The 15,892-nt window shown below is 43.0% G+C and overlaps 1 protein-coding gene across 2 annotated transcripts in view; it reads right to left on the reverse strand.

Annotated features, from left to right (window-relative positions):
* The window catches only part of DCAF7 (DDB1 and CUL4 associated factor 7), a 32,985-nt gene that overhangs the window by 8,028 nt on the left and 9,065 nt on the right, over positions 1–15,892 (reverse strand). For both annotated transcript variants that reach the window (XR_434528.3, XM_006741078.3), the window contains exons 2-5: positions 5,253–5,411; positions 4,392–4,503; positions 3,926–4,044; positions 697–906 (exon numbers count right to left, since the gene is read on the reverse strand). Coding sequence is in view for 1 of the 2 variants with exons in the window: in XM_006741078.3 (XP_006741141.1) it covers positions 697–906; positions 3,926–4,044; positions 4,392–4,503; positions 5,253–5,411 (600 nt within the window). In the remaining variant the exon portion in view is untranslated. The remainder of the gene's footprint in view (positions 1–696; positions 907–3,925; positions 4,045–4,391; positions 4,504–5,252; positions 5,412–15,892) is intronic.

The following is a 15,892-nucleotide window of genomic DNA, read 5'->3' on the forward strand; positions in this document are numbered from 1 at the left end:
AACATGAGTTTAGATAATCCACCAAGTCCTATTCGGTGCGTGTGCTAAGAATTCCATGCATGCTCAGCTGGACAGAATGAGAGGCCTCTCCCCACAACCCCCAAAGCAGAATTTGAAATGTAAGAAGTCTGAGGTACCGGCTTCCCCAAAAGTTAATCACTGCATCATCTCGACGCACACTTTACTGCTTTTATTAAGTAACGGGCTATGAAGAGTTGTCATTTCCGTGTCTGTTTGCTAAAACTGGAAGAATCTGTCCAGACCACAGAAGAGGAAAACTGCCTGTTTCTTTACTCAGCACCATAAGCACATATGATTTGGTTTGCTTTTTAGACACTGCTTTTCTTGGCTCCAACTCCAATGCTCCAGTATTAAAAGTTCTTAGCACACAGTCCTTGTTTTAGATCAGGCTTTCTCAATCCTAGCGCTACTGACATTTGGGGTCGGATCATTCTTGGGGTCGGGGGGCGCTCTTGCATGCACTGCAGGATGTTTAGCAGGACCCCTGGCATCTGCCCATGAGATACCGGTAGCACTGCTGCCTGCCAAGTTGGGGCAATCCAAAATGTCCCCAGACATTTCCAAAGCTCCACTGGAGAGAAAACTGCCACCAGCCGAGAACCACTCTGCTAGCTGGCCTCAGTGGTGTCACAGTTAGGTGGCCAGGCCTATGGCAGCCCGAAGCAGGGTACTCACCTCCATTCCATCCATGGCCATGGTGGCCAGGTAGTTAGGGTCCTGCTTGTTCCAGCAGAGGCGAAGCAGTGGGTGATGCTGTGGGTCTTCATAAATGATGGTGCTGTGTTCTAGATGACGGAGGTCAAACATCCGCACCGAGCCATCAGCGCCCACGGAGGCAAACATGTCCCTGCCACCCCCAGCCCGACTAAACGCAATATCATAGACCTGTGGGTGAATAAGAAGCTTCAGTCAGATTCAGATCCGGGACCTTCTTTCCCTGTAGCAGGGAACCCTACTATCCCTAGTTCCCCTAAACCCCATCATGACACAGAAGGAGGTCAATAAAGCCAAACGGTATCTGTGAGTTCTGGCGCCTGAGACCTCTAACCTCGGTGACTTTCTGCTATACAAACTGGCTGGCTTCTTCCTGCATTTTTGCTTTCTGAGTCTGTTTCCTCCAACCCTCGTGATAAGACAAAGAGCATAAACCCTGCTGAGCAACAGAGCACAGGGCGGAGTTTTCTACGTGCTGTCAGCCAATGGCTGTCCTCGGCCACACTACAAAATTGAGACATTTATTTCCCTGGCCTTGATGGCTTTCATTTGTGTGTGATCAGAGACAGATCCATGCCCACATTAAGGCCACTGATTTGAGAGGTGGAGGCAGCCCTCCTGTGGCCACTTAACAGCAGCCAAGCGGGTTCTGCTGTGAAACCCGGACCTGAAACTCATTTTCTTTTCTTTTCTTTTTTTTTTTTTTTAATTTATTTGACAGAGAGATAGAGAGAGAGTACAAGTAGGCAGAGAGGCAGGCAGACGGGGAGGGAGAAGCATGCTCTCCACTGAGCAGGGAGCCCGACATGGGGCTCGATCCCAAGACCCTGGGATCATGACCTGAGCCGAAGGTAGTGGCTTAACCGACTGAGCCACCCAGGCACCCCTTCAAGAAAAAAGAGCAGTTTTGAATCATGGGACACTCAGGTGTTCCTGTCTTCACAAAGAGGTTCAGGATCACTCTCCTGTCCTAGGACATGCTCTATTTCTTCTCCTAGTTGGTTTGTATTCATAAGTGAATCAATTTAGGTTTTGAATCATTGTTTTCTGCATTTATTACTTGCTGCAAACATTGCACACCACTAATACCTATGAGAAAACAGGGGCAGAGAGCAACAGAGAGCTTCAGAGAAAAAAAAAGCAACAAAGAGAGACGGACAAAGCCAGAGCCAGAGTGGAAAGAGAGAAAAACTGAAAAACCAATTCCAAGGATCTCCTGGGGTCAAGGATAGTAACAGCTGACTTCTGGGGAGACATGAGTGGCATCTCTCACTAAATACCGCGACTCCAGCCTTCTTGAGGTTCTGCTTACTAAGGGACATTGCCAAAGAAGCATCTATTTCTATTCGACCTCATAAATTCCTTTTTCTCTGGCTGACTACGAAATTACACTTCTCTTTCTATGGTAGGAATTAGGAGTGGTACAAAAGCAAACCCAGCCGGTCATCACAAGGAGGCCTGACAGATCACGGCTCTGACCAGCACTGTCCACCCATGTCAGGGCAAGGGTATGTTTACAAGATGTGTTCCCCACGAGCTGGCTCCCAGGAATCCCAGGGACAGGGACACCTCGGCTGCCCCGCTAAGCGCTCAGGTGCCCCAGGCAATGCGGCCGAGCATGTCAAGCTCTCTCAGCTCTTTCCTCTTTCTCCACCTAAGCATTTCCTCCTAAACCTAGGGAAGGTGACAACTCCTGGATAGACACTCCCCTCCTCCACACCCAGCCCTGCGGCAGGCAGCAACAAGAAAGAGCTTTCAAACAAGTCTCCACTTTGACAAAGAGGTGGATTGAGGAAAAGCAAAGGTCTAGGAGGTGTCGCTGTTTCCCTGAGAGCCACCCTCCCAGGTCTGTTTCTTCAAGGCCGGGGTGCAGGTTAAGATCCATCCCTGGCCCTTGCCCTAGGGAGAAGCTAAGGTATTTCTCATCCCCTCTCTTTGTTCCCTCAGTGTCTCTGTCAATGGCTGTGTCCCCTCCGTGGTTTTAGCTTTTGCCAGGGAGACCCAGCCCCTGGGCTCCAGGAACCCTGTCTCCTCCCTTCGCCCCTCTGGCCTACAGGCAGTAACAGCTTCCTGTGTCTCCTATTCTCCACCTTACCTCGCTGTTGCCAGTGTGGCCTCCCAGCTTCACCATCGTCTTTGTGAGCAATGCCCTAGGTTAAATCCCAAGTTTAAATATTTATAGTAGTTCTAGTCTTCTGGGTTGGACCCTGACAGAGAAGAGCAAACTAGGTTGTCACAGAACTAAAATGTAGCAACCTGTTCCACTTGATGTCAAGAGGGTTTCCAGAAGTTCCTTACTGGTCCTCTCTGTAGGACAAACTCTTCCTTTGCCCTTTAGCCTAGCAGAAGCCAAGTCTGGCAGTCTTGTAACAGAGCTTACCTGAGGAGCGCAGAAAGCCAAAGACCAGCCCTTTACTAAGAGTGATAACCTGGTCACCATCTTCCCATTCTGAGGACAACCTCAAGTGTCTGACCTGAGGGCAAGGCATTCTTTATATCTGGACTAATACTCCTCGCTGAGCAGGGTAAGGGAGAAAAGAAAAGGAAACACGACCCACAGGAAATCAAGAGTACAAGAGGCATGCAGCAGCTCTGGGAGGAAAAAATTTATGACTGGTTTCCAAAAGCTCTCCTCAGAAGAATGCTTTGCTCAAAACACAATCACAGATAGCTCCCCTCGGCTTTTCCAATAAACACAGGAGAAACATCACCATGAAAATAAACCATGTTCCATTCCAGACTGTATTAAAAGTATTAAGGAACATACTAGAATTTCATAAAACAAGTTGAGAGAAAAAAATGATGATTTAAGTTTGTCTGCCAAGAAATTTTCCCTCTTCCTGGTTTCCCCCCATTTCCCTCTCCTCCAAAAAGTAAATATATTTCAAGATAAGTGTTATTTTTTAATTCCATCAGGTCCAATAAGAGCATTCATTATTACGAAACAGCAACCTCTGGCACAAAAACTATACATGTAGATTAAGTTGTTTACGTCGGCCAAAAAAAACCCACGTTAGTTTACAACAGTGTTGTTTCTCACTATTGGGACACACTACTATTTTCAATTTCAACAAGACATCAGCATTATGATTTTTCACATACTCTGCACAATAGTGAAAGGATGGTCTGACCTCGAACTGAAGGCACAGAAAGCAGCTAAGGAAAGCAGAAAGAGGAACAGCATCATTACCTCCTTGTCATGCGCGATCAGCTGGGTCTTCACATGACCAGACACAAGATTCACTCGCCCCAACACCTGCCCTGTCTCCAGCCCCCAGATGGTACAAGTCGTATCAATGCTGGAGGTACCTGGAAACAACCAGTGCATGTCAGTGGCTGACAGGAGTGAGGCTTCCCTCCTTGTGTCTACTGCTCTGTGTAGCCCAGGAGGTGACATGCCATAGATACTTGCTAGCCAACAAGAGTCAATTTTTAATCCCTACCCCAGGACCTTGGACTCTGCTGACTGGAGAGACAAGATATATACACATGGGAAGCTCAGCTCCATATGAGGAATTAATAACCACATTCCATATTTAGCCTCTTTCCCTCTGGCCCATTTTAGGCTGATGCATGGACCTCAGGCCCAGTGTTATATCTGAGGAAATGTATCTTTGCTTCTTCAAACTGGAATACGCACCCCCTCGCTCCCTTACCTAACAGATAAGGATCCACCTCGTTCCAGTCAAAGGAGGTTAGAGGAGCACAGAAATCTGAGTTCTTGTTATTGTTTAGCAAACATTCCAGCCGGGTTTCTGTTTCACCAACCTGAAGGAATAATAATTTTTAAAAATCAGCCAGTCTTATCTTCACAGAAAACCTTTAAAAGCTCCGATTAGACAATATATTACTAAACAGAAGACATAGGGGAAAACCATTTTTATCACAGAGTAATAAAAGCCAGAGGAACTCCCTGAATGCTACTTCTTTCCAAGCTTTCTCCTCTGCCCCGCTTTGTTTTTCCAAATGTTCACCCCTAGATTTTCCTAGAGGAGAGATCTTCTCACCTTGCCCGACCCAGAACCTCTGAATCCTGCCTGGCTGGGCACTACACCTCCAGGCTAGGAGAGATGCTGCTGCTGCTGGGCTCAGCTAAGAGAGGAGGTGAGGCTCCACAATCCACTCACATACTTCACTAGAATCAGTGGCCCGGTATTTTGTTTTTAATTCACTCAAAAATATCTCGGCTATATACAGAGTAAGAAGCCTCAAGCATCCCCACCTCCCACTCCACCCCCAGAAGGTTCTCTTCATTTCATCAGGTTAACCGAGCCTCCCAAGTTCCAGAGCCGACTGTGGCCTGACCACAGCAGGACTTCAAGGAATCTTGGCTAGATTTACCAGGGAATCTGGTGAGTCAAACGAGGTCATTCCAGATCCACTACCATTTGTTTCTCCTGGGCTACAATGACACTCACTGCCTCCAACCCCATTCAGTTCTGTGACTCCACACTGCATAGTAACAACCAACACAGAGAAAGCCCGTTGGTCTCGCTCCTAATTGAGCACCTGCTTACCCTCCACACACGGAGATAGTCACCACTTGTCGCCAGTAGGTCTGGATAGACGCCTTTTGTGTCGGGGATCCACATGAGCTTTGTAGTGGGGTACGGATGGTCAAAAGTGTTTCGGCAAATAAACTCCGAACTCTCTTCATCTAAACCAACAAGCTGAACCTGTAACACAACCAAATTGAGCCAGGTAAGCATTTGTTTTTCTGGAGCAGTATCAGATACATCAGATCCTTCCCCCTACCTCCCAACACATTGGCTAGTAACAAGCTTACACATAAGCATGTGTCAAAGGAGCATTCAAGAAACCAAACCACCGGGGCACCCGAGTGGCTCAGTTGGTTAAGTGTCCAACTCTGGATTTTGGCTCAGGTCATGATCTCAGTCAGGGTTGTGAGATCGAGCCCTGCATCAGGCTCTGTGTTGGACCTGGAGCCTACTTAAGATTCTCTGCCTCTCCTTCTGCCCCTCCCTCCACCCTTCCCCCCAAAAAGAACCCAAACCCACTGTAACTGGCAAAAAAAAGTGACTGCCATCAATGGCAAAGTTCCCTGGTTTCCAGCCACTTTTTCTTAGAATTGATTTGGACCAATATTAACTTCCATTCTTTTCTGTCAAACTCCATCTGGCTCAATGAGAAAAGCCACTCAGTATACAGTTGTTTATGAACTTCTACCAAATGGAAGATGGAATGGGGAATTTTTGGTAAAGATCCAAAATAAGTGGGTAAGCACCAACCACACAGCAGAAAAACAGAATTCCTTCTACTGTTGCCTAACTTCAGGCCCAGATACCAGTATTTTCCTGTTTTTTTTTTTTAAACAATTTAGGTACAGTTGCATGCAATAAAACTCACTTTAAGTGTACAGTTCAGTGATTTAGAATGTATACATTTGCAAAGGTATACAGATGGGAAACCTCTCATGATAATTAAGATATAGAACATTTCTATTACCCCAAAAAGTTCTCTTGGGCTCCTGTGCAGTTAATCCCTTACCCCTAGCCCCAAGCAACCACTGATCTGTACTTTTGGCTTTTCTGGAATACCATACAAATGGAATCATATGGTTATGAGTCTTGACTGGCTACTTTTAGCACAATGCTCCTGAGATTCATCCACATTACTGGGTGTATCAGTAGCGTCTCCTCTTTCATTGCTGAAAACATTGCATTATGTGGAAACACTATAATTTATGTCCATTTACCAGCTGATGAACTTTTAGGTTACTTCTAGTTTGGGACCATTATAAATATTGCTACGAATATTTATGCCTAAGTTTTTCTTGGACAAGCTTTCTTTTTTTTTTTTTTTTAAAGATTTTATTTATTTATCTGACAGAGAGAGAGAGAGAACAAGTAGGCAGAGAGACAGGCAGAGGGAGAGGGAGAAGCAGGCTCCCCGCTGAGCAGGGAGCCCGATGCGGGGCTCAATCCCAGGACCCTGGGATCATGACCTGAGCCGAAGGCAGCCGCTTAACCGGCTGAAACACCCAGGCGCCCCTGGACAAGCTTTCATTTCTCTTGGGTAGACAACTAAGAGTAGAACTGCTGGGTCATGCTGTAAATGTAGGTTTAACTGGATTAAAAAACAAATGGCCAACTGTTCTCTAAAGTGGCTGTGTCCTTCTGCATTCCCACTAGCAATATAGAAGAGGTCCACACCCTCCACATCCCTGTCAGCACTTGGTATTGCCAGCTTAAAAAAAAAAAAAAAAATCATTCTAACAGGTGTATAGCAATACTTTAATTTGCATTTCCCTACTAACTAATGATACTGTGTATCTTTTCATGTGCTTATTTGCTATCCCTATTTATTCTCCACTGAAGCCAGTTCAGGTATTTTGTCCTTTTTTAAAAAAAAAAAGACTTGGTTTTTTAGACTCAGAAAAATTGCGCAGAAAGTAGTGTTCCCATATACCTTCTGCCCCTACATGTGTACACCACCTCCACTAACAAAACACCTGCACCAAAGTGGTACATTTGTTCAACTGATGAGCCTATATTGACACATCATCACCCAAAGTCTACAGTTTACATTCGAGTTTGCCCTTTGTGTTGTACGATCAGAATCACACAGAATAGTTTCACTTCATTCTTTTTTTTTTTTTTTAAGATTTTATTTGACAGAGCGAGACACAGTGAGAGAGGGAACACAAGCAGGGGGAGCAGGGGAGCAGGAGAGGGAGAAGCAGGCTTCCCAAGGAGCAGGGAGCCCGATGCGGGGCTCGATCCCAGGACCCTGGGACCATAACCTGAGCCGAAGGCAGACGCTCAACAACTGAGCCACCCAGGCGCCCCACGTTTCACTTCATTCTTTACCAGATTGTTTTATTTATTGAGTTTTGAGAGTTCTTTGCATATTTTGGATACAAGCCCCCAGTTATGTGTTTTGCAACTATCTTTTCATAGTCTACAGCTGTTCTATCATTTTCTTTCAGTGTTTTTTGAAGAACAGAGATTTTATTTTATTTTTAAAAGTTTTATTTATTTATCTCTACACCCAATGTAGGTCTTGAATTCACAACCCCAAGATTTAGAGTCACACATGCTCTACAGACTGAGAGAGCCAGGTGCCCCAAAAAACAGAAATAAATTTTGATGATGTCAGTTTATTGTTTCTTTTTTTAACTCATGGTTTTTGTGTCCTTGCTAGTAATTCTTTGCCCCACCCACAGGCCACAAATTTTTCTTATGTTTTCTTCTAAAAGTTTTATAGTTTTAGGCTTTACATTTAGGCCTATGATCCATTTCAAGTTAATTGCTTTATATGATGTGAAGTATGAATCAAGGTTTGCTTTTTTTTTTTTAAAGATTTTATTTATTTATTTGAGAGAGAGAGAGAGAGCATGACGGGGGGAGGGTCAGAGGGAGAAGCAGACTTCCCACCGAGCAGGGAGCCTGATGTGGGACTCGATCCCGGGACTCCAGGATCATGACCTGAGCCGAAGGCAGTCGCTTAACCAACTGAGCCACCCAGGTGCCCAAGGTTCGCTTTTTTAATATATGAATGTCTGACTGTCCCAGCATCATTTGATAAAAACTATCCTTTCTCCTTTGAATTACTTTGGCCGCTTTGTTGAAAATCAATTGACTGTGTATTTGTGCATCTACTTCTGGACTCTCTATTCTGTCCTATTGATCTATATGCCTATCCATTTACCAGCACTACATTGTCTTGATTATAGCAGTTTTCCAGTGAAGTCCTGAAATCAGATGGTGTGAGTTCTTCAACTTTTTTGTTCTTTTTCAGAATGATTTAGCTATTCCATATATTTGCTTTTCTGTGTAAATTTTAGAACCAGCTTGCTAAATTCTTTTTTTTTTTTTAAAGATTTTATTTATTTATTCATGAGAGACAGAGAGACAGAGGCAGAGGGAGAAGCAGGCTCCCCACGGAGCAGGGAGCCCGATGCGGGACTCGATCCCAGGACCCTGGGATCATGACCTGAGCCGAAGGCAGACACTTAACCGACTGAGCCATCCAGGCATCCCCAGCTTGCTAAATTCTAAAAAAGCCTGCTAAGATTTGGCTTGGGATTGTGTTGCATCTATAAATCAGTTTGGAAAAACTGCTTTCTTAACAATAATGAGTTGTCTAGCCCATAAACAGCATATTTCTCATTTAGGCTTTAATTTCTCTCAGCAGTGTTTTAAAGTTTTCAATGTACCAGTCTTGCATTTTTTTCATTAACTTTATTCCTAAGTATTTTTTATCCTATTACAAATGAAATTGTTTTAAAAATTCCATTTCCAGCTGCTTACTGCCACTACAATGGAATTGACTTGATCATTAATCTTGAATCCTGTATCTTTGGTTAATTAGTTATTAGTTTTAGTAGCTTTTTTGGTAGATTCCTAAGGATTTTTCTATGTATATTTATAAATCTTGCCATCCATGTCTGACTTTTAAAAACCTGATGATGACTAAATCTAAATATTCATTTTTATGGAACACCTACAGGCTTTCAAAAATAAAAAAATATAATGTGTTAGGGGAGATGATGTATGAAGATGTAAAATGAGAAAAAACCCACTTTCCTAAAACACAGTAACACTGCCCTAAGACAGCAATAAAAGTGATACCACAGGTAATACATGATAAGCTGCTTATTTATAACACAGATAACTGGTAATAGTTTAGAAGAAAGAGCAATAACTCAAAGGGGGCAAGTGAGGAAAAGTAGAGATTGGATTTGAGCAGTCTTCAAAAGTGTGTGGAAAGGTTCTGGGGAGGCAAAGAACAAAGGGACTTCACCCCAGGCAGATGGGAGAGAAGGAACAAATCAATGTACTAAGGGGACAAACTAAATGACCCAAACTAAATGGCAGCAAGAAAACCTGTTTCAGAGACCATCTGAGAAAGCAGTGCAGATGGGGCTGGGAAGGTGTGCCTGGGGCAGGCTGCAGAGCCCCGAAGCAAACTGAGGACCTAGGTGGGCTTTCCCCTGTGAAGGTGTCTGAGAAGGGGCAGGAGGACTATGAGGCCTTGGAAGTAAGAGTATGAGGCGTGGTAATGCTGGGCAGGACTGTCTGCCAGGCAGGAGGCTCAGCCCAGGTACCCACAGGAAAACTGGAAAAGGTTAAGGGCCTATGGTGACAGGCAGTGAGAATGACAAGGGACAACCAGAGATGATCACAAGAGGGATTTTGACCGAATGAACAGTTCTTTGAGAATTTAAAATGCGGACCTTTGCAGAAAATAATACATAAAGAAGGAAGATTCTAGATGGAACAGGGAAAACTGGCATCAACTGTGGTGGGGGAGGGAGGAACAAACAGATGAGAGGTTAAATTTTTGGGCTCATTGGGCAAAACAAAGAATAAGCCTCTCATATAGATTTTGAGCCAGATATTTCATTCATGTACTTATTCAATGAATTGTAATGTGCGGCTACTAGGTGCCAGGCACTGTTCTAAGTGCTGGGGATACAGGAGCAAGCGCAAGAGACAGAATCTCCCTAACCACGCAGATAACACTGTGAGGTTAAACTAGAGAAAACACTACACTCCCTTTTAAAAGCTACCTTTCAAGTCATCAGAGATTTCACCCCAACCCTGAAATATCAGATCCCGGGGCGCCTGGGTGGCTCAGTCGTTAAGCGTCTGCCTTCGGCTCAGGTCATAGTCCCAGGGTCCTGGGATCGAGCCCCACACTGGGCTCCCTGCTCAGCGGGGAGCCTGCTACTCCCTGTCCCACTCCCCCTGCTTGTGTTCCCTCTCTCGCTGTGTCTCTGTCAAATAAATAAATAAAATCTTAAAAAAAAAAAAAAAGAAGTATCAGATCCTGTGAGCATTTGCCACTTAGGATTCTCTTAACCAGACATTCAAGGCTCTTCACCACCCGGCCCTAGCCTATCTTACTTCCACTCTTATTTTAGTCACTGCTTCTCATCTTTTTCAGGTTCCTTTCCTTACACTGCCCTCTATGCTTGTAAAACCCTCCTACCTCCTTTCCAACAACCTAAATCCCACCCAATTTTAATACAGCACAGTGGCATTAGGAAGCCAGGGCCCCTTACTTACCACTTGCTAGCTGTAGGACCTTGGACGTTACTTAACTTTGCTAAACTGGTTTTCCAATCTGTAAAGTGAAGACGTTCACAGTACCTACCTCAGAGTTCTTTGCAACACTCTCTGTATATAAACACCCTTTGTATGTAAATTGCTTAGGCTAATGTATACTCGTACTCAGAGTGTTGAGCTTTTAATATTACTACTATGCCTCACCTCCTTCATAAACCATCTGTAGTCTTCCTGGTACAGGGATCTTTCTGTACTGATCTGTACCATCCATTTGATGACCAACCCCTAACTACCAAATGAAAGTACTTACATTACTGTCTTCTGCTATTTCACTTAGCAAATGCCTTAAAAACAGGCCCTGTCTTACTTCTGCTTGTACTGTAGACAGCAGTCGTCTCCAAATCTGGGCATCAAATTTACCTGGAGTGCTCTACACATTCCTGGGGCACCCAGCTCTAGCCCAAGATTCTTTATTTATTTAAATAAACATATAATGTATTATTTGTTTCAGGGGCACAGGTCTGTGATTCATAGCGCTCACCATAGCACATACCCTCCCCAATGTCCATCACCCAGCCACCCCATCCCTCCCACCCCGCTCCACTACAGCAACCCTCAGTTTGTTTCCCGAGATTAAGAGTCTCTTATGGTTTGTCTCCCTCTCTGGTTTCGTCTTGTTTCATTTTTCCCTCCCTTCCTCTATGATCCTCTGTCTTGTTTCTCAAATTCCACATCAGTGAGATCATATGATAGATGTTTCTCTGATCAACTTATTTCACTTAGCATAATACCCTCTAGTTCCATCCACGTCGTTGCAAATGGCAAGATTTCATTTTTTTTTTTTTTATCTAGCCCAAGATTCTGATTCAAGTGTCAAGTAGGGCCCAGGAATCTATATTCTTTTTTTTAACATTTTATTTATTTATTTGACAGAGAGACAGAGAGCATAAGTAGGCAAAGAGGAAGGCAGAGGGAGAGGGAGAAGCAGGCTCTCCGCTGAGCAGGGAGCCCAATGCGGGGCTCGATCCCAGGACCCGGGGATCATGACCTGAGCCGAAGGCAGATGCTTAACGACTGAGCCACCCAGGCACCCCTCCTCTGTGCATATGCGTATGTATGTGGTGGGGTGTTTTAAAAAACATAGAGAGGCTTGGACCACAAAGTGTATTCTGCAACTTGCTCTTAACAACTTATCTTGGAAGGTCTTCTCAGGTTTACCTCATTCTTCTATAGCAGGCCATGTTAAGCACACCATAATTTATTAACCATTCACAATTACTGTGGTTATAACCCATTGTTTTGCTATTATAAACAATACTGTGTACACATGTACAAATGCTTTATTGAACAGATTGCTAGATGTGCAATTGTTGCATCACATTTTAAATGTTAGTACCACAGAAACTACGAGATAATGTATGTTGTTTTAAGCTTAAAAAAAAGTTAATGGATTTGATCCAACAGCCTTCGAAAGGCTGCTTCCATTTACATTTTCTCGAACAGTGTATGAGGGCCAATTTCTCCATAACTTTCAAAACAGAAAAAATAATCTTTTACATTTTTGCTAATCTGATGGATAAAAATGCTATTTCACCATTTTACTCTTGAAGCTGAGCATATTTGTTTATTATTTCTACTTCTGATTAACAGTAACAAGTTAATTATGTGTGTGCTTATGCTAGTTCAAGTACAAGCACCGGGCTTACTGCTGTACATCACTACCTCTAACCCTCTCAACATCTTCATGACCCAGGTACTATTCTTCTTGCCACTTTTCTAAGATACTGAATAAAAGAGACAGTAAGTATCCTGCCCACAATCATGAAGCTGCCTTTTAAAGATTTTATTTCTTTATTTGAGAGACAGAGAAAGAGAGCGTGTGTGCCTGCTGGGGGAGGGGCAGAGGGAGAGGGAGAGAGAATTTCAAGCAGATTCCAAGCTGAGTGCAGAGCCCCACTCGGGGATCAATCTCAGGACCCTGAGACCACAACCTGACCGAAATCAAGAGTAGGACACCCAACCGACTGAGCCACCCAGGTGCCTCCTGAAGCTGCCTTTTAAATATAGGTAATCCTATCCCACAGCCAAGCTTCAGTTTATTTTACTGAGTTGAGTCTATCTTTTTCTTATTGATTTATAGGAACTCTTATAGATGGTTACTGTGCCTTTGATAAATTTGCCCATAAAACTCTGAGGTGGTGCCTTTTTGGGAGTAGATCTTTGACTACATTTTCAATTCTTCAAAAAATCCTTAGGAATTTAATTATTCAGATTTTCTACTGAAATTTGGCACTTTGTTTCGCCTTAAAACTATGCTTTAACTAGGCTTTTGACCATAGTCTTAAAAAACTGTTAGTAGCACTCTTGATCTTTACACCTCATCTCCTACTCCTTATGTCCGCCTATGCCCGTAGAAAAGGGTATTTCTAGGGCACCTGGGTGGTTCAGTCAGTTAAGCGTCTGCCTTCTGCTCAGGTCCTGGGATCAAGCCCTACATCGGGCTCCCTCCTTCCCTGCTCAGTGGGGAGTCTGCTTCTCCCTTTCTGTCTGCCACTCCCCCTGCTTGTGCTCTCTCTCTCTTGCTCTCCCTCTCTCAAATAAATAATCTTAAAAAAAAAAAAAAGGAAAGGAAAGGGAGTTTCTGTCCCTGTCCCCATGGGAAGAAATACTGAGGGTGAAGAGCTCTGCACTTGCATCCCCACTGTTAACTAGTTCCAACTGCTAAACTGACCAAAGCCCTGAGCCAAGCACATGGACATGTCTCATTAGGGGCCTGACTGCTCTGTTAGGCAGGCACAACTGCACTCTCACTCTTTCCCATCCTGCTCCTACATGGAGAAGCAAACCAGCCTACTCATTATGGGTCTGACCATCCTTTGCTCCAGCTTCTCTTCACCTTCAGCTGAATAGGTGAGGTCAGGTTGGGTCTGCCCATAAATTAGATGTGGAAAAGCAGAAAGTCTCAGGATTTAAGGCTAATCTGCATTTCTCCAGCTTAATTTACCAGGGAGTAGCATCACATTGGAGGTGCTTGTTCAGTCGTTAGAGTGGGGCTAGATTTCTCCTTTGGCTATTATTATTACTAGTATATAACTTCCTTGATAAGAAGCTCCCAAGGGGAAAGGGGGTGACTGATAGAATTTAAACACCAAAATTCTACCCTAAACCCCTTACCATTATATCTTCTATTACTTTCTTGCTCAGACTTGAGAACAAGTCTTACAACTTGTAAGTTCTAACTAAACGATCTTTTTTATTTTTAAAATCTTTCAATTGGGTTTATTTTATTCTTTAAATGAACTTTTAGGGGCGCCTGGGTGGCTCAGTCGTTAAGCGTCTGTCTTCAGCTCAGGTCATGATCCCAGGGTCCTGGGATCGAGCCCCGCATCGGGCTCCCTGCTAAGCGGGAAGCCTGCTTCTCCCACTCCCAGTCACCCTGCTTGTGTTCCCTCTCTCGCTGTGTCTCTGTCAAGTTAATAAATAAAATCTTTTTTAAAAAAAATAAATAAATGAACTTTTATAGATTGTAAAAGAATTATAAAATGTATGACCATTGTATAAAACCAAAGTATAGGTATACAAAAAAAGTGATTAACTTCTCCCCCAACCCCTCCCTAATATATTACAATTATTTAGTGTATGTTGCTTCTTTATGCTCATATATATACACAAGTGTAGGGTTTTCCCTCAACTTTTAGAAAAATGGAATACTATATCCAATGCTATGAATCTTTTCATTAATTTAACAAAATAAGGACATCCCTCAGGTCAATAAATAGATCCAACTCATTCTTTAATTGATGCATATTTCATAGAATAAATGTACCATATTATGTGGCTCAGCAACTCCCCTAATAATGTACACTGTTTCCCTTTTTTGCCACTACTTACATGGGCCTTGTACATATGTGCTTATGTACTGCTATCTTTATTTCTGGAGGCCAATCCCAAGAATGAGACTTCTGTATTAGAGGGTATGTACATTTTATTTTAATGCAGCAATACTTGCTTTATTTAATTAATTAATTTTTTATTTATTTATTTTTTAAGTAGGCTCTATGCCCAAGCCCAGTGTGGAACTTGAACTCATGACCCTGAGATCAAGAGTCACATGCTCTACCAACTGAGCCAGCCAGGCACACCAAGGTATGTGCAATTTTAAATGCTGATTTACTTTCCAAATAGGCTGTAGCAATTCACACTCCTACCAGCACATGTAAGTGTTCATTTTCTCATACCATCAACAACACTAGAAGCAGTCAACTTAATTTTTATAAATTTGAAAGGAAAAAAAAAATCACAAGATCAATTCTCATTTTCCTTAACTACCTGTGAGGTTGAGCATCTTTTCCATTTATTGAGCACTCACACTCACTACTATGAACTGGATATTTATACTTTGTCCATTTCTTTTTTTTTTTAAGATTTTATTTATTTATTTGACAGAGAGAAAGAGAGTAAGCGCACAAGTAAGCAGAGGGAGAAGGAGAAGCAGGTTCCCCTTTAAGCAGAGAGCCTGATGTGGGGCTTGATCCCAGGACCCTGGGATCATGACCTGAGCCAAAGGCAGACACTTAACCAACTGAGCCACCCAGGCGTCCCACTCTGTCCATTTTTCTATCACACTAAGTAAATTAACCTGTCATGTTTTGAAAATATATCCCCTGGCCTATCATTTGTCTTTTGACTTTGTCCACAGCATTATTTGTATTTATTTGTATGTAGTTTTATTTGTATGTAGTATAATCTGTCAATCTTTTCCTTATTTGACTTTGGATTCGATGATTGGTTTTAAGACTGCCTTCTCCTCTGCTCACCCCTACTGCCTCAATACAAATTTCCTAGTCAATTTTCTTCTATTATTGCTTGTAGGACTTAACATTTAAATATTTTATCTAGAATTGATTTTCATATATAAAGTGAATTTGCAGGCTCTAAATTCTTCTGCCAGATGGACAGCCAATTATGCCATACAATTTATTATTATTTTTTCCTAGTGAATTAAGGTTCTATCTTACCACAGACTACATTCCTATATACACTTAGATCTGCTTTGGAACATTCTATGTGGTTCCACCAATCTCTTTGGCTATAACTACACCAATTCCAATATATTTATTCTA

The sequence above is a fragment of the Leptonychotes weddellii genome, chromosome 15, assembly GCF_054177405.1.
Source record: "Leptonychotes weddellii isolate Sample4059 chromosome 15, ASM5417740v2, whole genome shotgun sequence".
In the NCBI taxonomy this organism is placed as follows: Eukaryota; Metazoa; Chordata; class Mammalia; order Carnivora; family Phocidae; genus Leptonychotes; species Leptonychotes weddellii.